General features: G+C 42.3%; 1 protein-coding gene across 1 annotated transcript in view; it reads left to right on the top strand.

The window, feature by feature from the left end:
* The first annotated feature begins 45 nt into the window (after window positions 1-45).
* LOC120062817 (neurofilament medium polypeptide-like) overlaps window positions 46-27,320 on the top strand; it is a 28,347-nt gene continuing 1,072 nt past the window's right edge. The window contains exons 1-2 of the mRNA XM_039012891.1: window positions 46-105; window positions 15,432-15,717. Of these exons, the coding sequence (XP_038868819.1) occupies window positions 15,444-15,717 (274 nt within the window). The 5' untranslated portion in view covers window positions 46-105; window positions 15,432-15,443. The remainder of the gene's footprint in view (window positions 106-15,431; window positions 15,718-27,320) is intronic.

Below are 27,320 nucleotides of genomic sequence, written 5' to 3'. Positions count from 1 at the left end.
AGGCGTGGCTGCTTTCAATGCCTTTATATAACACAGATTACATATGAAAACCAAAGCAAAGAACACGTGTTGAGCCTACAGCATCCTGGTTGTAATTTCTTGAAGGTAAGAAACTTATTAAAGCACTAACTCGATCTTATTTCGTGGTGTAATATTAGTTAGGCTATATATTGAGTAAAAACAAAGCAACATATTTTTTTTACGTATTACATTTGGGTTATGCATGTGCTGAAATGCATTATGTACATATATGCACGAATTGAATGTGAGACTGTGTTGGCATGGACCATTGCACTTTGCTGACGCGCACCAGGCTACACGACCGTCTCTCCACTTTTTAGAATCTCTTTAAAAACGGTATGAAGACTAATATCTAACTTGTATTTTATGGGCTATAATGAACATAGCCAGCTAACGTTGAGGAAAATGTAAAACATATTAACGTATGTAGGCTGTAGATTGTGTGCAAGCCTGTTGTAGTAGTGGCAGCGGATCATCACGGTTGAGGATTTACATGTAACTGATTACGAAAAGACGGTAACTGTAATCCATTACGTTCCCAGCAACAATATTGTAATCAGATTACAGATAGGACTTCTTTTGAAAAACTTTATGATTACTTCAATGGTGTAGTTAGAATTTATTGTTGATATCTGGCCTATGTAGCGCAATGATGTTAATCACACTGCAGCTATCTCATTTAACTATTTGAACCTTATGGATTGTGGTTGTTGTGGATTTCTGTTCACAAATGTATTTGTGTATTTTAACCAAATAGTGGTTGAACTGAAGTGGTTTAAGCTGCCTATCAAGCAATGTTTTTGAACCAAACGGAAGCAAACAGAGCAAAGAGAGAGTTTCTATTGGACAAATTCAGGTAGGTCCCTCCCCGTTTCGTTCCGTTTGCTTCGGTTTAAAAAACGTTTTGCAACAGAATCGGCGTAATAAATACGCCCCAGTGGATAGAGTGAAACATGCGTTCTTGCAGCACCTGCGTTATGCGGACCCCGTCCTATGAGTTCCTCGCTTATAAACTCCGCTGTGGTATTGTGCGCCATACTGTCAAAAAATAGTCAAATTTAAGAAGACCACGATTTGGGCTTTTATTGCTCAATCTAATTCGTGCTGATTAAAAAATAAAAACTCCCCAGGTGTAACAGTATAACTTTAGTACCGTCCCCTCGCCCCGACACAGGCGCGAACCAGGGACCCTCTGCACACATCAACAACAGTCACCCACGAAGCGTCGTTACCCATCGCTCCACAAAAGCCACGGCCCTTGCAGAGCAAGGGGCAACACTACTAATAGGTTTCAGAGCAAGTGACGTAACTGATTGAAACGCTACTAGCGCGTACCCGCTAACTAGCTAGCCATTTCACATCCGTTACACAGGCCTAATGGACACATGCTCAAACTCGCGCACCTTTTATAGACTTAAAGAGCTGCAAATTGTCGAGATTTCAAACTGTCACCAACAAAAACGGAAACAATAGGCCTACAGCAAACGCAGCATATTGCATTCATTTTTCACTTTCATTTTTTCAAAATAACACTTTTCTGTTGTGCTCAAAGCATGCCATTCCATGAGCGCAGCATTTCCATTTCAACTCGAAGCAACGAGCCCAATTAGTCCTCCATGACAACACAATGATAAACAACATAGTAGTCTAATTAGTCCTTGGTTTGGGGGGTTATGCTCAGGTTAAACAATTTGGCTAATCTATATTTATATATTTCCAAGTCCCAGTGGCGGTTCTAGCTTGTATGGTCCCCCCCCCCCCCCAAGAAAGAAAAAAAAGCACCATTCTGCACTAACTAACATTTTAATTCAGACATATGGAACAACACAATTAAATAATCATAACATTTAAAACTATATAAATATATATACAAAAATACACTCAAATTTAAAAAAGTAGTAACAAAGACAAATAGAAACAAATGGTAGTATAAAAATACAGATAAAAAGATAATCGAATTATTACTCTATTACCCTATTGCTAACAAAAAACACACAAATAAAACTAAATTGCACAAATCCTATATCACACAAAGGCACAAATAGAATAACACACTTATAAAGACGGTAACCTGATTATTACAGGATTGCACTTTAAACAAGAAACACAAACTAAAATGCACAACTAATTGCATTACTAATTGCATTAGTACTGTACAAAGTTAGAGATTCCCCTGCTCTCCCTACCTCGGTCTTCCCGTGGGGAGACCTGAGGTCAACCTTTCCACATTTTGTTACATTACAGCCTTATTCAATGTACACACAATAACCCAATAATAAAGTGAAAACAGGTTTTTAGAAATGTTTGGAAATGTATTAAAAATGATAAAACAGAAATACCTTATTTACATAATTATTCAGAGCCTTTGCTATGAGACTCGAAATTGAACTCAGGTGCATCCTGTTTCCATTGATCATCCTTGAGATGTTTCTACAACTTGATTGGAGTCCATCTGTGGTAAATTCAATTGATTGGACATGATTTGGAAAGGCATACACCTGTCTATATAAGGTCCCACAGTTGACAGTGCATGTCAGAGGAAAAACCAAGCCATGAGGTCGAGGGAATTGTCCATAAAGGTCCCACACAGGATTGTGTCGAGGAACAGATCTGGGGAAGGGTACGAAAACATTTCTGCAGCATTGAAGGTCCCCAAGAACACAGTGGCCTCCATCATTCTTTAATGGAAGAAGCTTTGAACCACCAAGACTCTTCTTAGAGCTGGCCGCCCGGCCAAACTGAGCAATCGGGAGAGAAAGGCATTGGTCAGGGAGATGACCAAGAACCCAATAGTCACTCTGACAGAGCTCCAGAGTTCCTCTGAAGATGGGAGAACGTTCAAGAGGTACAACCATCTCGGCAGCACTCCACCAATCAGGCTTTTATGGTAGAGTTGCCAGACGGAAGCCACTCCTCAGTAAAAGGCACATGACAGCCCGCTTGGAGTTTGCCAAAAAAGTACCTAAAGGACTCTCAGACCATGAGAAACAAGATTCTCTGGTCTGATTAAACCAAGATGGAACTCTTTGGCCTGAATGCCAAGCATCACATCTGGAGGAATCCAGGTGGCAGCATCATGCTGTGGGGATGTTTTTCAGTGGCAGGGACTGGGGGACTAGTCAGGATCGAAGGACCGATGAATAGAGCAAAATACAGAAAGATCCTTGATGAAAACCTGCTCCAGAGCGCTTAGGACCTCAGACTAGGGCAAAGGTTCACCTTCAAACTGTTGTGGAAATATTCAGTCAATAATATTTCACAAATACCGGAGCCTGTGAGTTCAAATAGACTTTTATTACGACATAATAAAAGCCGAGCTGGATCATGAATACAACTCACTTTCCTGTCTTGGCACATACTTCTTATACATTCTTCCTCCTTAAAAGTCACACATAGTAACTCCTCTTAATGACTCATCCCCTCTGGCATTCAGACACCATTATCTTATTGCCTTGCACTCATTTTAGTTTGGTTTCATATTAGGGAAACTGTAGAGCCACACCAATAGTTAAAAAATACAGACTTGTTCTCGACTAAGACAGGTGCGTGCATGTAGGACCATGGCAACAGTCCATAGATACATTTTACAGACATGTCATCCTCTGAAAGGAACACCCATGTTCTGGAAAAGTCCCAAGAGGTGTAACCATAGCAACAGTGCATATTAGGCCGTACCACTTGTTACAGGAATCACCAGTCATGTCCACTCCCCAGACAGGTGCATGTCTAATGGTGTCTAATGACCCAAACCCACATTGAGAGTGCACTCATCTTGCGGACAATCCTGAAATGTATAATGGCCACACATGTTCTGGAAAATTCTCAATACAACAGGACAACGACCCTAAGTACACAGCCAAGACAACGCAGGAGTGGCTTCGGGACAAGTCTCTGAATGTCCTTGAGTGGCCCAGAGCCCGGACTTGGAACCTGATCGAAGATCTCTGGGGAGACCTGAAAATAGCTGTGCAGCGACGCTCCCCATCCAACCTGACAGAGCTTGAGAGGATCTGCAGAGAAGAATGGGAGAAACTCCCCAAATACAGGTGTGCCAAGCTTGTAGCTTCATACCCAAGGATACTCAAGCCTGTAATCGCTGCCAAAGGTGCTTAAACAAAGGGTCTGATTACTTATGTACATATGATATTTCAGAATTTTTTTTTTTATACATTTGCAAAAATGTCTAAAAACCTGTTTTTGCTTTGTCATTATGGGGTATTGTGTGTAGATTGATGAGGGGAAAACAATTTAATTGATTTTCTAATAAGGCTGTAACGTAACATAATGTGGAAAAAGTGAAGGGGTCTGAATACTTTCCGAATGCACTGTATATACTGTATATACACTGTACCAGTGAAAAGTTTGGACACACCTACTAATTCCAGGGTTTTTCTTTACTATTTTCTACATTTTAAATAATAGTGAAGACATCAACAATATGATATAACACATATGGAATCATGTAGTAACCAAAAAAGTTTTAAACAAATCAAAATATATTTTATTTTTGAGATTCTTCAAAGTAGCCACCCTTTGCCTTGATGACAGTTTTGCACACTCTTGGCATTCTCTCAACCAGCTTCATGAGGTAGTCATCTGGAATGCATTTCAATTAACAGGTGTGCCTTTTTAAAAGTACATTTGTGGAATTTCTTTCCTGCGTTTTGAGCCAATCAGTTGTCTTGTGACAAGTATTTATTTTTATTTCACTAGGCAAGTCAGTTAAGAACAAATTATTATTTACAATGAAAGCCTACCCGGGCCAAACCCTCTCCTAACCCGGACGACGTTGGGCCAATTGTGTGCCGCCCTATGGGACTTCCGATCACGGCCAGTTGTGATACAGCCTGGGATCGAACCAGGGTCTGTAGTAACGCCTCTCGCACTGAGTTGCAGTGCCTCAGACCGCAAAGCCACTCTGGAGTGGTGGTATACAGAAGATAGCCCTATTTGGTAAAAGACCAAGTCCATATTATGGCAAGAACAGCTCAAATATGCAAAGAGAAATGACAGTCCATCATTACCTTAAGACATGAAGGTTAGTCAATACTGAACATTTCACTTGGAACTTTGAAAGTTTCTTCAAGTTTAGTCGCAAAAACCATCAAGCTCTATGATGAAACTGGCTCTCATGAGGACCACCACAGTAAAAGAAGAACCAGACTCTGGTGCAGAGGATAAGTTCATTAGAGTTACCAGCCTCAGATTGCTTCCCAAATAAAAGCTTCAGAGTTCAAGTAACAGACACATCTCAATATCAACTGTTCAGAGGAGATTGCGTGAATCAGGCCTTCATGGTCCAATTGCTGCAAATAAACCACTACTAAAGGACACCAATAAAAAGAAGAGACTTGCTTGGGCATTGAAACATGAACAATGGACATTAGACTGGTGGAAATCTGTCCTTTGGGTTGATGAGTCCAAATTTGCGATTTGTGTAGAAAATAGTAAAGATAAAGAAAAACCTTTTGACTGGCACTCTATGTAACCAAATAAGAGCATCATAACAACACTAAAATCTAAATTGTGTGCTTCTGTGTGTGTTGTGTGGGGGAGAGATACAAAGAGAGAGAGGGAGTTGGAGTTAAAATTGAGATTGTGTACAATCCTAGATCTATGATCCGGGGCAACTCTAATTGGGGTAAAGGGGTTCAGAGGCAGTGAAAAACACAACGTGACAGTTTGGGCAGGAGACCATCCAGGAGAGAGAAGTCAGCACATCTCGCCCTTAATTAGGACATGCAAATGAAAGAATAGAGAGACAGAGACCAGGGCTGTTACTCTGTGGGTAAAAAGACAGGGGACAAGGGACATATCAGCACCAGGGCTGCTACTCTGTGGGTAAAAAGACAGGGGACAAGGGACATATCAGCACCAGGGCTGCTACTCTGTGGGTAAAAATACAGGGGACAAGGGACATATCAGCACCAGGGCTGTTACTCTGTGGGTAAAAAGACAGGGGACATATCAGCACCAGGGCTGTTACTCTGTGGGTAAAAAGACAGGGGACATATCAGCACCAGGGCTGTTACTCTGTGGGTAAAAAGACAGGGGACATATCAGCACCAGGGCTGCTACTCTGTGGGTAAAAAGACAGGGGACAAGGGACATATCAGCACCAGGGCTGTTACTCTGTGGGTAAAAAGACAGGGGACAAGGGACATATCAGCACCAGGGCTGCTACTCTGTGGGTAAAAAGACAGGGGACAAGGGACATATCAGCACCAGGGCTGCTACTCTGTGGGTAAAAAGACAGGGGACAAGGGACATATCAGCACCAGGGCTGCTACTCTGTGGGTAAAAAGACAGGGGACAAGGGACATATCAGCACCAGGGCTGCTACTCTGTGGGTAAAAAGACAGGGGACAAGGGACATATCAGCACCAGGGCTGCTACTCTGTGGGTAAAAAGACAGGGGACAAGGGACATATCAGCACCAGGGCTGCTACTCTGTGGGTAAAAAGACAGGGGACAAGGGACATATCAGCACCAGGGCTGTTACTCTGTGGGTAAAAAGACAGGGGACATATCAGCACCAGGGCTGCTACTCTGTGGGTAAAAAGACAGGGGACAAGGGACATATCAGCACCAGGGCTGCTACTCTGTGGGTAAAAAGACAGGGGACATATCAGCACCAGGGCTGCTACTCTGTGGGTAAAAAGACAGGGGACAAGGGACATATCAGCACCAGGGCTGCTACTCTGTGGGTAAAAAGACAGGGGACATATCAGCACCAGGGCTGCTACTCTGTGGGTAAAAAGACAGGGGACATATCAGCACCAGGGCTGCTACTCTGTGGGTAAAAAGACAGGGGACATATCAGCACCAGGGCTGCTACTCTGTGGGTAAAAAGACAGGGGACATATCAGCACCAGGGCTGCTACTCTGTGGGTAAAAAGACAGGGGACATATCAGCACCAGGGCTGCTACTCTGTGGGTAAAAAGACAGGGGACATATCAGCACCAGGGCTGTTACTCTGTGGGTAAAAAGACAGGGGACAAGGGACATATCAGCACCAGGGCTGCTACTCTGTGGGTAAAAAGACAGGGGACATATCAGCACCAGGGCTGCTACTCTGTGGGTAAAAAGACAGGGGACATATCAGCACCAGGGCTGTTACTCTGTGGGTAAAAAGACAGGGGACAAGGGACATATCAGCACCAGGGCTGTTACTCTGTGGGTAAAAAGACAGGGGACAAGGGACATATCAGCACCAGGGCTGCTACTCTGTGGGTAAAAAGACAGGGGACAAGGGACATATCAGCACCAGGGCTGTTACTCTGTGGGTAAAAAGACAGGGGACAAGGGACATATCAGCACCAGGGCTGTTACTCTGTGGGTAAAAAGACAGGGGACATATCAGCACCAGGGCTGCTACTCTGTGGGTAAAAAGACAGGGGACAAGGGACATATCAGCACCAGGGCTGCTACTCTGTGGGTAAACAGACAGGGGACAAGGGACATATCAAGCTGGTGTTGTGTGTTTATGTGTGTGTGTACTTACCTCGCTAGAGGTATTCGTTCAAACCCAGTGAGCTCTTGGAAGAATGGGGCAATGTAGGGGTTGAGAATAGCTGGCTTCCTCTGGGCCAACTTGTCATGCACTTTGTCCCATCTACAGGGTTCATCAATATAGTTGATGAAATCAAGTGAGGCATTGAACATATAAAAATAAGACCGATGCATCTACTTCAAACCCTTACTAACTAACAGTGTTGTGTTGGAGATCACCTAAAGTGAGACCAATTCAAGACCAAGACCGGAGATAATCGAGTCTGAGTCAAGAGCGGGAGGGGACAAGGGGTCCGAGACCGAGTCAAGACCAAGACTAGAAAAATGTGAGTCCAATTCATGACCATAATTTTGTAAAATCACCACTATAAGAGTTCAAAATGTCCAGTATTTCTGTGTTCATATTTCAGAACGACATATGGATTCTTTAGACATTCAAAATAGTGAAAAAATGCATTCTGGGGGAAAATAGAGCCACTCTACAAATTATTACTAACCCAAACACAGTGGGGAACAATGGGCCTTCTACGCCTTCAGAGAAGGGCTAAGGATTTATAAAATAATAATTATTATATAATTATGTTCTGATTTAATCTTTTCAGTTTTGGTTGGGAAGTAAAGGGTAAACACTGAAGAGCAAAAAAGATCCAACCAGGATTTGTCTTTGCTGGTCTCTGGGGAGATAGATATAGCTAGCTAAGTCAGCCATTGGCTAGGCCATCAGAAGCTAGATGAAGGCATCTGCCATTCAACTGTATTATGACAACATTTTGGAGTGACAGTGGAATCAACCAATCACATTTTGACTTAATGGGTGGGCCCGTTTTTACAAAAACATATGGAAACTTCTGCCTTCTTGAAGGCCAACAGGTCACTGCGCAATAGCGAGCAGTAGTTTTCCCAAGGGTCTAGCTAGCTAGGTAGCTTTTGTTGTAGGCTAGTTTGCAGCGGCTGCAGCAGGTCTTATTAAAGAGGATGTTGTTGCTAATTTGTTATCTAGAGCGTTCTTGACTAACTATTACTTTTTTTGCCTACGTTTACTGACACCGGTCTTATTTAGTGAGGAGTTGCGCCTTCATAAATGCATCATTTATTCTGCGCTCTGGCACACTCAGATGAGAGTACTCTGAAATCGGAGTAGATAGCATATCTCTTAGCAAATTAATTCTGGCTAATTGGATAACAGTCGTACAAGTTCTTGTTAGCTAACCACATGACACCTGCCTCTCTATCTGTGTGTAGCCACCGAAAAATGATATGAGGGGGAAAAGTCAGTAACTCACCCACTCATCCAATGGCTTGGCATCCTCCTAGCAGCTAGTTAGCTAGCGAACGTCAGGCTCAGTGTTTTTAGCTTGCTACATAAATAGATACGCTATTCTATTAGCCACCTTATGACTGACTTGTGATCATTGTCTTTGCTAGTTTGATTGTATTGATATTCCCTTATTTACATTTGTCCGTTTTTGTCCAAAATATTGAGTCATTGGAACTGAAACAGTGCATCCAGAATGGAGGCAGCAAACGATGTACCAGGCCAGCTGGGATTTACAACCTGATAGCAATATTTTGTGGACTACCAAGAAATTTATTGGTGAATTATATGAATCATGCATTGAACTGCATCCATGTATTCTGCCAACAATGCCTTAGTGTACGTCATGGAACGCTGAGTCAAATAGAACCCATTTCTAAAACCTCTTATAAAGTTGGTTTTGTAGAATAAACTGGGAATTGTATATTTTTGACTGATATTATGAAAGTCTGTTTGTTTCATATCTGCAAAGTAGTTAACACGTTGACAGTTCCACTTTAAACTTTAGGTAATGAGTTACTTTGTGTGCTAAACATGAAATGGGAAGTTATAGTTGTACATTTTGATTGTGAAATGCTTAATGGATGTATTTTTGTATTCTTATGATTGGGACATACTGGCTTATTATGTCCGAGTTTATGGACTGCTTATCCTTTAACATCATGCTGTGTGTAATGGCTGTCTTTCCATCGGCCCTATCCAGTAGTGTAGTGGTGATTTAACATCATGCTGTGTGTGACTGCTGTCTTTCCATCGGCCCTATCCAGTGGTGTAGTGGTGATTTAACATCATGCTGTGTGTGACTGCTGTCTTTCCATCAGCCCTATCCAGTGGTGTCTGGAGATGTGGGTATACTCTAATTTTGTCAAAAAGTTCCCAAAAGGCCCTCCCAGCGAAGGAAAGGCTCCCTGTGGGGAAAATCCTGTTTCCCTATAGATTCTTCTGATTTTCACTCAAAATCACACCTTTTCTTAATATACTGTATATATATTTTTTAAATGTTGGTATAAGTCCACACCTCAATCTGATTGGGTGGGTCTGTCAGGTTCTGGCTCCCCAGTGGGTGGGCCTCTGTCCACCCAGGCCCGTCCATGTCTACGCCCCTGATGCAAACAGTGCATGATGACAATTGCGCATCACAAATAGCCTACTAACCAACACTTTGGACTATACTTTTTCAATACCTGGTTTGCATACCCATTGTTGTCTTAGTTAGCATTTAATGGTAGATATCATCAGTTGAAAGGTCTTTCCTTCCATACCGGCTACCAATGTCATTCTTCTGTGAGCTGCTCCATGCCAAAACCAGTTGAGAACTGCACACTCTTGCGGCCTGCAGATGATATTCCACTGAAACTAGGCTGTGTGTGTCAATATATTTCACATGCCTTGTGATTGTAAAGGCTACTTTGTGCATGATTTCTCTATTGTACTACATCATATATTTTTTTTTAATTAAAAAAACAACATTTATTTAACTAGGCAAGTCAGTTAAAAACAAATTCTTATTTACAATGACGGCCTACACCGGGCAAACCCGGACGACGCTGTGCCAATTGTGTGCCGCCCTATAGTACACCCAATCAATGCCGGTTGTGATACAGCCTGGAATCGAACCAGAGTGTCTGTAGTGACGCCTCTAGCACTGAGATGCAGTGTCTTAGACTGCTGCCCCACTCGGGATAAGTCCTATACCTCCACTACACTACTTTGATACGCATCAGTAGGGATTAAGAAGTGAGTATACGCAAAGCCCACTGAAAATAAATTGTCCCTTTGTGTTTTTTTACAAAAAGTGCACTCTCCTACATTTAGCTTGTCTGTGCAGATTAACATAGCTGACGTTGCCACCGGTGTCTGTTCCTTCCTACATATTTCCACACATCTAAGTTCCTGTAGATTGTGAAAACAGGAAGTCACTTACTGCAGTCGTACCCACACAACACAAGCCTATATCAGCAAAATACTAACATATAACAATGGGAAATTCTCTAAGTTAAACAGCATAGTAAGTCTAATTAAACAGTATAGTATTCAACTAATATTTACTTTCCACCACAGCACTCTCCTACACGAGTGCGCTGGCTGGTGTTGCGATTGCTGTCCTTTACAGAATCACCAACCTGTCACATACTGGAGGCCTATAGGTTCGCCATTGTGCAAACATGTCTATAATAGATAAGGGTGTTAAGATATTTATGTTTCAACAAATGAGTGTATATATTTTGCCTGGACGAAGCAGTTTTATGTGCTGACTTAATGGAAGCTGATAATATAGAGTTTATTTTTTTTACTCCACTGGTCCGAGACCTAGTCGAGACCGAGTAGAAATGTATCTGACACCGAGACAAGACCTTGGCCCAGATTCACAAAACACTTCTTAAGCAAGAAAATTAAGAAGCGTCTTAAGAAAAAAAAAAAGAAGTTCATAAGATAGTTTGTAAGTGCAATTCCTCAACAATATCTTAATCAACCAATCAATCAAATGTATTTATAAATCTCAGATGTCACAAAGGTGCTAAACAGAAACCCACCATAAAACTCCAAACAGCAAGCAATGCTAGAAAGGCAGGAAGCTAGGAAGAAACCTAGAGAGGAACCAGGCTCTGAGGGGTGGCCAGTCCTCTTCTGGCTGTGCTGGGTGGAGATTATAAGAGTACATGGACATTTAAGGCCAGATTTTTCTTCCAAGATGTTCAAACGTTCATAGATGACAAGCAGGGTCAAATAATAATCACAGTGGTTGTAGAGGGTGCAACAGGTCAGTACCTCAGGAGTAAATGTAGCTGACACTAAACATGCTTATTCATGGCTGGTTCCACCCCTCCCATGCCACTTTGGGTTCATCTCCTGGTTATCTACCTCTGGTGTGGTTTTAAAACCACCTCGGCTTAGTTTCCAAGATGCCAGGATGATTTTGAGACAATGAAGGATTACGCTCTAGTCATCAGGCCAGGTATTCCTGAGGCAAGATCCTAGGGCTCAGGTCCTCCGGGAGTGGAGGGAGAGAGACAGAATTAGAGGGAGCATATTTACATTCACACAGGACACCAGATAAGACAGGAGAATTACACCAGATATAACAGACTGACCCCCGCCCCCCAGCACATAAACTATTGCAGCATAGATACTGGAGACTGAGACAGGGGTGGGTCGGAGGACAATGTTGCCCCGTCTGACGATACCGCCGGACAGGGCCAACCAGGCAGGATATAACCCCACCCACTTTGCTAAAGCACAGCACCCACACCACTGGAGAGGTATCAACAGACCACCAACTTACTACCCTGAGACAAGGCAGAGTATAGCCCACCAAGATCTCCTCCACTGCACGAGCCCAAGGGGGAGCAAAACCGGGCAGGAAGATCACGTCTGTGACTCAACCCTCCTAGGGACGGCATTGATGAGCACTAGTAAGCCAGTGACTCAGCCCCCCCGTCAGAGGCAGAGAATCCCTGTGGAGAGAGGGGAGCCGGCCAGGCAGAGACAGCAAAGCAGTTCGTCGCTCCAGTGCCTTGCCGTTCACATTCGCACCCCTGGGCCAGACTACACTCAATCGTAGGACCTACTGAAGAGATGTGTCTTCAGTAAAGACTTAAAGGTCAAGACCGAGTCTGCTTCTCTCACATGGTTAGGCAGACCATTCCACAAAAATGGAGCTCTATAGGAGAAAGCCCTGCCTCCAGCTGTTTGCTTAGAAATTCTAGGGACAGTAAGGAGGCCTGCGTCTTGTGACCGTAGCGTACGTTTAGTTATGTACGGCAGGACCAAATCGGAGAGATAGGTAGGAGCAAGCCCATGTAATGCTTTGTAGGTTAACAGTAAAACCTTGAAATCAGCCCTTGCCTTAACAGGAAGCCAGTGTAGAGAGGCTAGCACTGGAGTAATATGATACATTTTTGGGGTTCTAGTCAGGATTCTATTTTTCAGCATCATTTTTGGACAAAAATGTGCAACCGAGGACATATGATTTTTACGTGCTACGCTCTTCAGCACTCAGCGGACCTGTTCTGTGAGCTTGTGTCCACTTCACAATAACACCACTTACAGTTGACCGGGCAGCTCTAGCAGGGCAGAAATTTGATGAACTGTGACTTGTTGGAAAGGTGGTATCCTACAACGGTGCCACGTTGAAAGTCACTGAGCTCTTCAGTAAGGCCATTCTACTGCCAATGTTTGTCTATGGCGATTACATGTCTGTGTGCTCAATTTTATACACCAATTTTATACACCCACAAACTCAGGTGGAAAACAGGCTGCCTAAGTATGATCCCCAATCAGAGACAACGATAGACAGCTGCCTCTGATTGGGAACCATAACCGGCCAACAAAGAAATAGAACACATAGATTTTCCCACCCTGACCTAACCAAAATAGAGAATAAAAAGGATCTCTAGGTCAGGGCGTGACAGGATGGGCCTGGAGAAATGTAAACACTAAAATTCATAGACAGAACTATGGATCAAATCAAATCAAATGTATTTATATAGCCCTTCGTACATCAGCTGATATCGCAAAGTGCTGTACAGAAACCCAGCCTAAAACCCCGCAAAGCAGGTGTAGAAGCACGGTGGCTAGGAAAAACTCCCTAGAAAGGCCAAAACCTAGGAAGAAACCCCGAGAGGAACCAGGCTATGAGGGGTGGCCAGTCCTCTTCTGGCTGTGCCGGGTGGAGATTATAACAGAACATGGCCAAGATGTTCAAATGTTCATAAATGACCAGCATGGTCAAATAATAATAATCACAGTAGTTGTCGAGGGTGCAGCACCTCAGGAGTAAATGTCTGTTGGCTTTTCATAGCCGAGTATCTCTACCGCTCCTGCGGTCTCTAGAGAGTAGAAAACAGCAGGTCTGGGACAGGTAGCACGTCCGGTGAACAGGTCAGGGTTCCATAGCCGCAGGCAGAACAGTTGAAACTGGAGCAGCAGCACGGCCAGGTGGACTGGGGACAGCAAGGAGTCATCATGTCAGGTAGTCCTGAGGCATGGTCCTATGGCTCAGGTCCTCCGAGAGAGAGAAAGAAAGAGAGAAAGAGAGAATTAGAGAGAGCATACTTAAATTCACACAGGACACCGGATAAGACAGAAGTTCTCCAGATATAACAAACTGACCCTAGCCCCCCGACACATAAACTAATGCAGCATAAATACTAGAGGCTGAGACAGGAGGGGTCAGGAGACTGTGGCCCCATCCGATGATACCCCCGGACAGGGCCAAACAGGAATGATATAACCCCACCCACTTTGCCAAGGCATCCTTGGATGCAAGGACTGACCATCCACAATATCAAAATTGTAGTTTTAAAGATGTTTTTTGAGGCTATACAGTGGTTGTTTACATGTACAATGTTTACAAACATTGGAGTAAAACAAGCTTATATTTTGGGTTCTGATGGGCTACGACAGTTGAACTAAGCTCATGAAACATTTATAATTTATATTCTTCAAGAATCAATGGGTTTATATATACATATAATACGCCATTGAACGCAGAAACTACAGATTGCCCCTTTAAGTTTATCAAAAGTGTGCAAGTTTCAACATGTGTCAGTTAGGCATATGGATAAAAAGTATATATATATATATATCAGCACGAATAACATTAAATATTATATATAAATATATAAAAGATTGCGGTCCAAACTTGTTCACAATACCACGGAGGAGTTTAGAAGAGAGGAACTCCCTCAAACGTTTATTCCAAAGGCTGGGATCCGTACTATGCAGCTGTTGGCAAGAGTACATTGTTCACTGGCTGTCCACTGGTTGCAATAACAATGATTGATAGGCAGCTTAAACTTCTTCATTTCACCCATTTATTGGGTTAAAATACACATTTACGTTTGTCACCAGACATCCACAACAACTATGGTCCCGTAAGATGCAGATAACAAAATGATACACCTTCCTAGGATTCTAGCTTTAAATAACGGTATAAGGACTGATATCTAGTCTAACTCATATTTTATGGACTATAATTAACATAGCCTGCTAACTTAGAGGAAAAAGTTGATGTTGTAATGCCGGGCTGTTCCTGAAGCATAGGCCAATCCTACTACCACGCCAACATGGCCGTCTTCACAACTTATCGGTCGGACTAATTGCTTGATTTAATTTGTATTCCTCATTGCACTGCTGTCATCAAAAACCATCGCTTAGATGCGGTGTCCAGAGCGCAATAGAGCAACGCGTCAGAGTACCACTGCTGCATATTTTGTGTAGCCTTCCGCACCTCAGTGCGTTGTTGATTTCTGCCAGCAGAGGGCACACATTTCAGCTAAATGTTCCGATGTGGCTTGTTGTTCCCTTGTTACAACTCGTATTGTATTAAACCTGATTTATTGTAGCCTACCTTCTGTTGCGCTTTCTAGACCTGAGTTTCCCCTATTACAGACAGATGCATTGACAGTCATTGGACTACCTACCTCCCAAATTCACATGGTGTCAATGGTACATGATAAAGTTTCACTCTTTCAACCAAGCCCTTACTCAGGCTGTTAGTACAGCAGTGATCATTATTATTTTACAGCAGATGAAAAGGGAGTTGATGATATAGGTGTCTGATTCTTTTGTCCATGGCAGTGATCATCAACGATGGAGCAGGTGTTGGTTAACACTCTGGATGAGGTGACGAGTGGCGAGATGAAGAGATTCCAGTGGCTCCTGATCAAGCACCAGAGGCGTGGCTATGAGCCCATCAGTAGAAGCGAGTTGGATCGCGACACAAGCAGGGAGAATACCGTGGAGCTGATGGTGAACAAATACAGAGAGAATGGGGCTCTGGGTGTTACAATTAATATCCTGAAGGACATGCACCAGAATAAACTTGCTGACGAGTTAAAGACAAAGGCAAACATTCTCAAAAGAGGTAATACAGAATTTACAAATTACAGGTCATAGACACCTATGATGAAAATGATAGCTGAACATGACTGCCACATTATACTGGGACCGGATCATAGACAGAAACACACAGCATCTTTAACGTGTGTATGTACAGTTCATTAAATTATTGGCACCCTGTTCAATACCTTTCAATACTTCACCTTGCGAGAATAACGGCACTTCTAAAATGTTTTATGAGATTGGAGAACACATCATGAGAGATCTTAGACCGTTCCTCCATAGATAATATTTCCAGATCTGTGATGTTCTTCATCTGCGTTTAAGGACGTGTCCTCTTCAGTTCAAACCACATGTTTTCAATGAGGTTCAAGTCTGGAGACTGAGATGACAATTTCAAAATACTGATTTTGTGGTCAATTAACCATTTTCTTAATAAATATATATACACTGCTCAAAAAAATAAAGGGAACACTTAAACAACACAATGTAACTCCAAGTCAATCACACTTCTGTGAAATCAAACTGTCCACTTAGGAAGCAACACTGATTGACAATAAATTTCACATGCTGTTGTGCAAATGGAATAGACAAAAGGTGGAAATTATAGGCAATTAGCAAGAAACCCCCAATAAAGGAGTGGTTCTGCAGGTGGTGACCACAGACCACTTCTCAGTTCCTATGCTTCCTGGCTGATGTTTTGGTCACTTTTGAATGCTGGCGGTGCTTTCACTCTAGTGGTAGCATGAGACGGAGTCTACAACCCACACAAGTGGCTCGCTCAGATAGTGCAGCTCATCCAGGATGGCACATCAATGCGAGCTGTGGCAAGAAGGTTTGCTGTGTCTGTCAGCGTAGTGTCCAGAGCATGGAGGCGCCTCCAGGAGACAGGCCAGTACATCAGGAGACGTGGAGGAGGCCGTAGGAGGGCAACAACCCAGCAGCAGGACCGCTACCTCCGCCTTTGTGCAAGGAGGAGCACTGCCAGAGGCCTGCAAAATGACCTCCAGCAGGCCACAAATGTGCATGTGTCAGCATATGGTCTCACAAGGGGTCTGAGGATCTCATCTCGGTACCTAATGGTAGTCAGGCTACCTCTGGCGAGCACATGGAGGGCTGTGCGGCCCCACAAAGAAATGCCACCCCACACCATGACTGACCCACCGCCAAACCGGTCATGCTGGAGGATGTTGCAGGCAGCAGAACGTTCTCCACGGCGTCTCCAGACTCTGTCACGTCTGTCACATGTGGTCATGTGCTCAGTGTGAACCTGCTTTCATCTGTGAAGAGCACAGGGCGCCAGTGGCGAATTTGCCAATCTTGGTGTTCTCTGGCAAATGCCAAACGTCCTGCACGGTGTTGGGCTGTAAGCACAACCCCCACCTGTGGACGTCGGGCCCTCATACCACCCTCATGGAGTCTGTTTCTGATCGTTTGAGCAGACACATGCACATTTGTGGCCTGCCGGAGGTCATTTTTCAGGGCTCTGGCAGTGCTCCTCCTTGCACAAAGGCGGAGGTAGCGGTCCTGCTGCTGGGTTGTTGCCATCCTACGGCCTCCTCCACGTCTCCTGATGTACTGGCCTGTCTCCTGGTAGCCTCCATGCTCTGGACACTACGCTGACAGACACAGCAAACCTTCTTGCCACAGCTCGCATTGATGTGCCATCCTGGATGAGCTGCACTACCTGAGCCACTTGTGTGGGTTGTAGACTCCGTCTCATGTTACCACTAGAGTGAAAGCACCGCCAGCATTCAAAAGTGACCAAAACATCAGCCAGGAAGCATAGGAAAGTTGGCTGGATGTTCTTTGGGGGGTGGACCAATGTTGATACACACGGAAAGCTGTTGAGCGTGAAAAACCCAGCAGCGTTGCAGTTTTTGACACACACAAAACGGTGCGCCTGGCACTTACTACCATGCCCTGTTCAAAGGCACTTAAATGTTTTGTCTTGCCTATTCACCCTCTGAATGGCACACACACACACAATCCATGTCTCAATTGTCTCAAGGCATAAAACTCCTTCTTTAACCTGTCTCCTCCCCTTCATCTACACTGATTGAAGTGGACTGAACAAGTCACATCAATAAGGGATTATAGCTTTTACCTGGATTCACCTGGTCAGTCTGTCATGGAAAGAGCAGGTGTTTCTAATCTTTCAAATGCAAACACAATTATGTCCTTTGGGAAATATCACACTCCTCAAGATGGTCAATGTAAGGTTTACCAGATTTTATCAAACGCTTTTTTTTTTGCTTAATTTTATAAAACTCAGAGCTAATGGAATGTAACTACATAGATCAGCCCTCCAGTTCCTTATTGACGGTGAGTAATGATGCTTTCCAATTGACAGCTATAAAAAAAAATGTTGCCGCAATTAAAGCTAGCTTACAAATGACATGATATTGATCACCAACATTTACACTTCCAAACAGACAGTTGTGGAGATGGATGAATATAAAACACAATGGTATGATGGCACAGACATTACCCCAAAATGGTGTCATTTTGTTCACAGGACCACAGCATATGCAATAGGGTTCCTTTTATTGTGTGTGTGTGGGGGGAGGGGTGCATGTTACACAGAGATGTGACATTTCTGGGTGCATTACATATATTCTGGCAGGAATGTAGTAAGTCCTATGAATTACCTTGAATTTGAATCATTTATATCTAAGGTTGATGGAGAAAATATTAACATTTTCACATATCTGTGACCAATAGTTCTGATCAATTTCTTCTTTGAGATCGATTTCCTATTCCTTCCTTATAGGTTCTGAGTTATCATGTAGAAATTCAATTAACCCTTGATATAACTTAGAAATTAACGTATTTGGCGTTGCAGCTTATTTCAGTGGGTTTTTTTCAAATCTACATGCTTACGGTTCATCCAGATTCTGTTGAAGTGATTGAATAATATCGATTGAGTAAAGTCCTATGTTTCACAGAGTCGTGGCTGATCAAGGACATAGATAATATACAGTTAGCTGGTTTTTCGGTGGATCGGAAAGACAAAACAGCAGCCTCCAGTAAGATCGGAGGTGGAGGTTTTGCTTGCCTGAGTTAGAGTACCTCATGATAAGCTTTAGACCATACTATGTATTCTTTGTACCTGTCTATCTACCACCACAAACCGATGCTGGCACTAGGACCACACTCAACGAGCTGTATAAGGCCATAAGCAAACAAGAAAATGATCATCCAGAGGCGGCACGCCTAGTGGTCGGGGACTTCAATGCAGGACAACTGAAATCTGTTTTGCCTATTTTCTACCAACATGTCACATGTACAACTAGAAAGAAAAAACTCTAGATAACCTTTACTCCACACAAAGCTCTCCCTCGCCCTCCATTTGGCAAATCTGACCATTACTCTATCCTCCTGGTTACTGCTTACAAGCAAAAACTCCAACAGGAAGTACCGGTTTCTCGCTCAATACAGAAGTGGTCCGATAAAGCGGATGCTAAGCTACAGGACTGTTTCGCTAGCACAGATTGGAAAATGTTTTGAGATTCATCCGATGGCATTGAGGACTATACCACCTCAGTCACCGGCTTCTTAATAAGTGAATCGACGACGTCGTCCCTACAGTGACCATACGTACATATCCCAACCAGAAGCCATGGATTACAGCCAATATCCGTACTGAGCTAAAGGCTAGAGCTGCCGCTTTCAAGGGACACTAATCCGGCGCTTATAACAAATTCCGCTTCACCCTACGATGATACATCAAACAGGCAAAGCGGAAATAAACCAGCTCTTGGATGTGGCAAGGCTTGCAAACTTTAACGGATTACAAAGGGAAACCCAGCCACGAGCTGGCCAGTGATGCAAGCCTACCAGGCGAGCTAAATGCCTTCTATGTTCGAGGCAAGCAACACTGAACCATGCACGAGAGCACCAGCTGTTCTCGACGACTGTGTGCTCACGCTCTCCATAGTCGATGTGAGTAAGACCTTTAAAGAGTTTAACATTCACAAGGCTGCGTGGCCAGATGGATTACCAGGATGCGTACTCAGAGCATGCTCTGACCAGCTGGCAAGTATCTTCACTGACATTTTCAAACTATCCCTGACCCAGTCTGTAATAACTACATGTTTCAAGCAGACTACCAAAACCCCTGTGCCCAAGAACGCCAAGGTAACCTGCCTAAATGACTACTGCCCTGTAGCACTCACATCTGTAGCCATGAAAAATCTTTGAAAGGCTGGTCATGGCTCACATCAACACCATCATCCCATCATCCCAGAAACCTTGGACCCACTCCAATTTGCATACCGCCCCAACAGATCCACAGATAACGCAATCTCTATTGCACTCCACTGCCCTTTCCCACCTGGACAAAAGGAGCAACTACCTGAGGATGCTGTTCATTGACTACAGCTCAGCGTTCATTACCATAGTGCCCTCCAAGGGCTGTAGTGCCCTCCAAGGGCTGTAGTGGAGCGGGTCAAGTTTCTTGGTGTCCACATCATTAAGGACCTATCACGTTCCAAACACATCAACACAGTTGTGAGGAGGGCACAACAACGTCTATTCCCCATCAGGAGGCTGAAAAGATTTGGCATGGGCTCTCAGATCCTTAAGTTATACAGCTGCGCCATTGAGAGCATCTTGACTGGCTGCATCACTGCTTGGTATGGCAACTGCTTGTTGAGCATACCAAGTCTGGGACCAAAAGGCTCCTTAACAGCTTCTAACCCAAAGCCATAAGACTGCTGAACAATGAATCACATGGCTACACGGACTGTTTGCATTGACAACCTTATCTTATTCTTATTGCTTTGCACTGCCTCTCTTGCACAGGCTTGATGTACACTCACTGGACTCTACCCACACACACTACACTGACACTCCAACACACACACACACACATGCATATTGACGCAACACACACACACATTCATTCACACGCGCTGCTGCTACTCTCTGTTTATTATCTATGCATAGTCACTTTAATAACTCTACCTACATGTACATATTACCTTAATTACCTTGACTAACCTGTACCCCCGCACATTGACTCTGTACCGGTACCCCCTGTATATAGCTTTGTTATTGTGTTACTATTTTTCCTTTAGTTTATTAAGCATATTTTTCTAACTTTTTAAAAAACTCTGCATTATTGATTAAGGGCTCATTAGTAAGCCTTTCACGGTTGTTATGTGAGAGAAAACAATACCACCTAATGACTGATGACAACTGAGGGCTAAATAAATGGGGAGTAATCAAGGAGAAAATGATGCCAGGTGTAACGATGGGGAACAGGTGTATGTAACATAGTTGCCAGGACCGGCGACATCAAGCGCAGGAGGAAGGGAGCAGGAGTGACAAATACTATTTTATATGATTTCTTAGTTGTAAAAACATCAAACAATTAAGTTTTGGATAAGCCACATTTCTATTTTAATTGAACCCTTATTTTACCAGGTAGGTTGACTGAGAACATATTCTCATTTACAGCCTGGGGAATAGTTACAGGGGAGATGAATGAGCCAATTGGAAGCTGGGGATGATTAGGTGACCGTGATGGTAAGAGGGCCAAGATTGGGAATTTAGCCAGGACACCGGGGTTAACACCCCTACTCTTACAATAAGTGCCATGGGATCTCTAGTGACCACAGAGTCAGAGATCTTTGATGTAATGGGTCTATTTTGCTTCAACTGGTCCTGGGACCCCTTATTAAGGTCAACAGCATCATGAACTTTACCCAGTACCAGGACATTTTTTGTCAAAAACCTGGTTGCCTCTACCAGGAGGCTGAAACTTTGGCCACATGTGGATCTTCTAGCAAGGCAATAACCCCAAGCACACATTAAAATCCATAAAGGAATGGTTAGTCTCCAGACTTGAACATCATTGAAAATCTTTGGTTTGAATTTTAAGGGGACAGTCCATAAACGCAGACTATATCAAGGATCTGAAAATATTCTGTATGAAGGAATGGTCTACGATCCCTCCCAATGTGTTCTAGAATCTCATAAAACATCTGGTAAGATTCTGTATGGAGGAATGATCTAAGATCCCTCCCAATGTGTTCTAGAATCTCATAAAACATCTGGTAAGATTCTGTATGAAGGAATGGTCTAATATCCCTCCCAATGTGTTCTAGAATCTCATAAAACATCTGGTAAGATTCTGTATGAAGGAATGGTCTAATATCCCTCCCAATGTGTTCTAGAATCTCATAAAACATCTGGTAAGATTCTGTATGAAGGAATGGTCTAATATCCCTCCCAATGTGTTCTAGAATCTCATAAAACATCTGGTAAGATTCTGTATGAAGGAATGGTCTAATATCCCTCCCAATGTGTTCTAGAATCTCATAAAACATCTGGTAAGATTCTGTATGAAGGAATGGTCTAATATCCCTCCCAATGTGTTCTAGAATCTCATAAAACATCTGGTAAGATTCTGTATGAAGGAATGGTCTAAGATCCCTCCTAATGTGTTCTAGAATCTCATAAAACATCTGGTAAGATTATGTATGAAGGAATGGTCTAAGATCCCTCTCAATGTGTTCTAGAATCTCATAAAACATCTGGTAAGATTCTGTATGAAGGAATGGTCTACTATCCCTCCCAATGTGTTCTAGAATCTCATAAAACATCTGGTAAGATTCTGTATGGAGGAATGGTCTAATATCCCTCCCAATGTGTTCTAGAATCTCATAAAACATCTGGTAAGATTCTGTATGGAGGAATGATCTAATATCCCTCCCAATGTGTTCTAGAATCTCATAAAACATCTGGTAAGATTCTGTATGAAGGAATGATCTAATATCCCTCCCAATGTGTTCTAGAATCTCATAAAACATCTGGTAAGATTCTGTATGAAGGAATGGTCTAATATCCCTCCCAATGTGTTCTAGAATCTCATAAAACATCTGGTAAGATTCTGTATGGAGGAATGGTCTAATATCCCTCCCAATGTGTTCTAGAATCTCATAAAACATCTGGTAAGATTCTGTATGAAGGAATGATCTAATATCCCTCCCAATGTGTTCTAGAATCTCATAAAACATTTTTGAAAAATACTCAGTGCCGTTATCCTCACAAGGTGAGGTATTGAAAACAGGGTGCCAATAATATTAACCCCCTATTTTTTAAGAACATGTTTTATTACTTGTTAAACAAAATGTCTTTCTCTGAGCAATTGTATTAGTATAACAGAATATGATTTTCCATTTTTTTGGCACTCAGTATTTTTATTATTTATTTTATAAGTATTTTTTTAATCATCTTTATCAAGGGTGCCAATAATTTTGCACCAGACTACAGGAGAACACCGGTCAAGTGAACATATTGTAAATAATTACCATCATAACTTTGAGGAGAAACCTGATATTTAGAAATATACTGAACAAAAATATAAACACAACATGTACAGTGTTGGTCCCATGTTTTTTGAGCCGAAATAAAAGATCCCAGAAATGTTCCATAAGCACAAAAAGCTTATTTCTCTCAAATGTTGTTGACAAATTTGTTTACATCATTGTTAGTGAGTATTTGTCCTTTGCCAAGATAATCCATCCACCTGACAGGTGTGGTATATCAAGAAGCTGATTAAACAGCATGATCGTTACACAGGTGCACCTTGTGCTGGGGACAATAAAGGGCCACTAAAATAATTGTATGTTAATTTCTCTACCATAAGCCTCCACCAATGCCGTTTTAGACAATTTGGCAGTACGTTCAACAGGCCTCACAACCTCAGACTACATGTAACCACGCCAGCCCAGGACCTCCACATCCGGCTTCTTCACCTGCGGGATTGTCTGAGACCAGACACCCGGACAGCTGATGAAACTGAGGAGTATTTCTATCTTTAACTAATTCTGATAGACCCAAGTTGGTGGGTCTATGCCCACCCAGGGCTGCGTCCCTGCCCAGTCATGTGAAATCCATAGATTAGAGTCTAATGAATTTATTTCAATTGACTGATTTCCTTATATGAACTGTAACTCAGTAAAAATGTTTGAAATTGCTACCTTTATATTTTTGTTCAGTATAGTTAAGTGTAATGTCGCTAATTGTTAAATATACAGTGCCTGTAGAAGGTCAACACCCCCTTGAACTTTTCTTTACATTTTGTTGCGTTACAAAGTGGGATTGAAATAGATTTAATTGTAATGTTCTGTCATTGATCTACACAAAATACTCCATAAATGTCAAAGTGAAATTAAAAAATATATTTATTTTTTTACTATTAAATAACTAAAATATGGAAGGAGCACAGGAAAAATAGTAAAACCTGCTTCAGTCTGCTTTCCACCAGACGCTGGTTGATGAATTCACCTTTCAGCAGGACAATAACTTACAACACAAAGTCAAATCTACACTGGAGTTGCTTACCAAGAAGACAGTGAACGTTCCTGATTGGCCAAGTTGACTTAAATCTGCTTGAAAATCTATGACAAGACTTGAACATTGCTATCTAGCCATGATCCTCAACCCCTTGGCAGAGCTTGAAGAATTTTGAAAATAATAATGGGCAAACATTGCACAATACAAGTGTGCAAAGCTCATGAGACTTACCCAAGAAGACTCACCGCTGTAGTCGCTGCCAGAGGTGATTCTGTAACGGCTGTCATATTCTTCCTCCTCGGACGAGGAGAGGCGAGAAGGATCGGACCAATATGCGGAGTGGTTAGTGCTCATGATGATTTATTATAACGAACACTGAACACTGAAATACAAAACAAATAAACGAAGTGCAGAAACCTATACAGTACCGTGTGGTGAAAACACTAACACGGAAACAAACACCCACAAAACACACGTGAAACCCCGGCTGCCTTAGTATGATTCTCAATCAGGGACAACGATTGACAGCTGCCTCTGATTGAGAATCATACCAGGCCGAACACAAAATCCCAACATAGAAAATCACACATAGACAAACCCACCCAACTCACGCCCTGACCAACTAAATAAATACAAGACAAAGGAAAACAGGTCAGGAACGTGACAGATTCTAACATGTATTGAGTCAGAAGGGTGAATACTCATCTAATCAAGGTATATTAGTGTTTTCTTTCTCCTTAATCTAAAAAAAAAATTCACTTTGACATTACAGAGTATTTTTTTTGTAGATAGTTGACAAACAAATGACAATTAAATCACATTTTAATCACATTTTCTTACACGGGGTGTAGATTCTCTACAGGCACTGATTGGCTGCCAGGAAATGTTGTTGTTTTTGCTACAGGTTCAAATTAAAATTAGAACAAGACCACTGCAAAGGAGTAATTTAGTATAGTTTAGTTTATTCATTTGAGCATTTTTAAAAACAAGCACACAAAACTTGAAAAGCCATATATGCACATGAGCTAAATCATTAAGGATAACACACAATAAAGTCTGGGACTTATTTCCATTGTGGTCCTCTTGAAACAATGACTAGGCAAGATCCAACACGGTTGAACACAGTATGACAGAGAGATAATAAAACATAAAAACAAAGAAGAACATCTATCTCAATTTCAGTTACAGCGTAAGGTACATCCAAATGAGCCCAGAAGACATCAAACTGTTTTTTGCTTTAATTTTAAAGCTGCCCAGAGAGATCGTCATTTTTATGGGCAGAGGCAACTCATTCCATTCTGAGGCTCCAGTATACAAGAAAATACCTTTCCCAGCATTACTCCTGAACCTGCATAAGCACACATTAGCAACACCTGATCTGGTGCTGTGATTGTGTGCATCCCTAACATGGGGAAAGTAATCGGTTAGATATCTGGGCGCAGAACCATAAATACTCCTGTAAACCAAACCCAGTCTAATCTGGGACACCTAAGCCTCAGATAGCTAACAGAGGTTTTGGTAGTCAGCACCTCAACCCCTAACTCCAATCTGATTTCAGAGGACCTACACAATTTACACTACCAGTCAAAAGTTTTCGAACACCTACTCATTCAAGGGTTTTTCTTTATTTTTACTATTTTCTACATTGTAGAATAATATTAAAGACATCAAAACTATGAAATAACACATATGGAATCATGTAGTAAACAAAAAAAGTGTTATATTAAATATATTTTTTATTGTTTTTGGAATTCTTCAAATAGCCACCCTTTGCCTGGATGACAGCTTTGCACACTCTTTTCTCAACCAGCTTCATGAGGTAGCCACCTGGAATGCGTTTCAATTAACAGGTGTGCCTTCTTGAAAATGTGTAACTCTGTGTTGTTGTATGTGTCGAACTGCTTTGCTTTATCTTGGTCAGGTCGCAGTTGTAAATGAGAACTTGTTCTCAACTAGCCTACCTGGTTAAATAAAGGTGAAATAAATAAATATGTAAAATCCTTGCAAATTAGTTCGCAACGAGCCAGGCGACCCAAACTGTTGCAAATACCTTGACTCTGCATGCAATGAACGCACGAGAAGTGAAGTAATTTCCGATAGTTAATATTGCCTGCTAACATGAATTTCTTTTAACTAAATATGCAGGTTTAAAAAATATATACTTCTGTATTGATTCAAAGAAAGGCATTGATGTTTATGGTTAGGTACATTCGTGGAACGATTGTGCTTTTTTCGCGAATGCGCTTTTGTTAAAACATCACCCGTTTGGCGAAGTAGGCTGTGATTCGATGATAAATTAACAGAAACCGCATTGATTATATGCAACGCAGGACAAGCTAGTTAACCTAGTAATATCATCAACCATGTGTAGTTAACTTGTGTGGGTGAACGGATGATCTCTGCATGTGTATTTCCCATTGTAAAGCATGGAGGAGGAAGTGTTATGGTGTGGGGGTGGTTTGATGGTGACACTGTCTTTGACACTGTCTGACACTTAACCAGCATGGCTACCACAGCATTCTGCAGCGATACTCCATCCCATCTGGTTTGCGCTTAGTGGGACTATCATTTGTTTTTCATCAGGACAATGACCCAACACACCTCCAGGCTGTATAAGGGCTATTTTACCAAGAAGGAGAGTGATGAAGTGCTGCATCAGATGACCTGGCCTCCACAATCACCCGACCTCAACCAAATTGAGATGGTTTGGGATGAGTCAGACCACAGAGTTAAGGAAAAGCAGCTAACAAGTGCTCAGCATATGTGGGAACTCCTTCAAGACTGTTGGAAAAGCATTCCAGGTGAAGCTGGTTGAGATAATGCCAAGAGTGTGCAAAGTTATCATCACGGAAAAGGGTAGCTATTTGAATCATCTCAAATATAAAATATATTTTGATTTTCTTCAACACTTTTTTTGGTTACTACATGAATCCATATGTCTTATTTCATAGTGTTGATGTCTTCACTATTATTCTACAATGTAGAAAATATTTAAAATTAAGAAAAACCCTTGAATGAGTAGATGTTCTAAAACTTTGACCGGTAGTGTAGGTCTGGACCCAAAAATAATGATCAGTTTGTACAGAGATAGCTTATTATCTCCTCCACCACTGGCTCCCTACCTGACAAGTAGAACTTTACCCAGCCTAAAGGGATACTGCTTAACCCTAGTGCCTCCAGTTTGGAGATTAGGAGACAGTGGTTAGCTGTATCAAAGGCCTTCTGTAGGTCAAGCAGTACCATTCCACAGGGATTTCTCTCATCAGTTTCTTTCCTGATGAAGTCAGTCAAGTAAAGTAGACATGAATCAGTGGTGTAAGT

Source organism: Salvelinus namaycush, chromosome 18, assembly GCF_016432855.1.
Source record: "Salvelinus namaycush isolate Seneca chromosome 18, SaNama_1.0, whole genome shotgun sequence".
Classification (NCBI taxonomy): Eukaryota; Metazoa; Chordata; class Actinopteri; order Salmoniformes; family Salmonidae; genus Salvelinus; species Salvelinus namaycush.
Note: the sequence above shows the minus strand (reverse complement) of the source record. Positions and strands in the feature narration are given on the sequence as shown.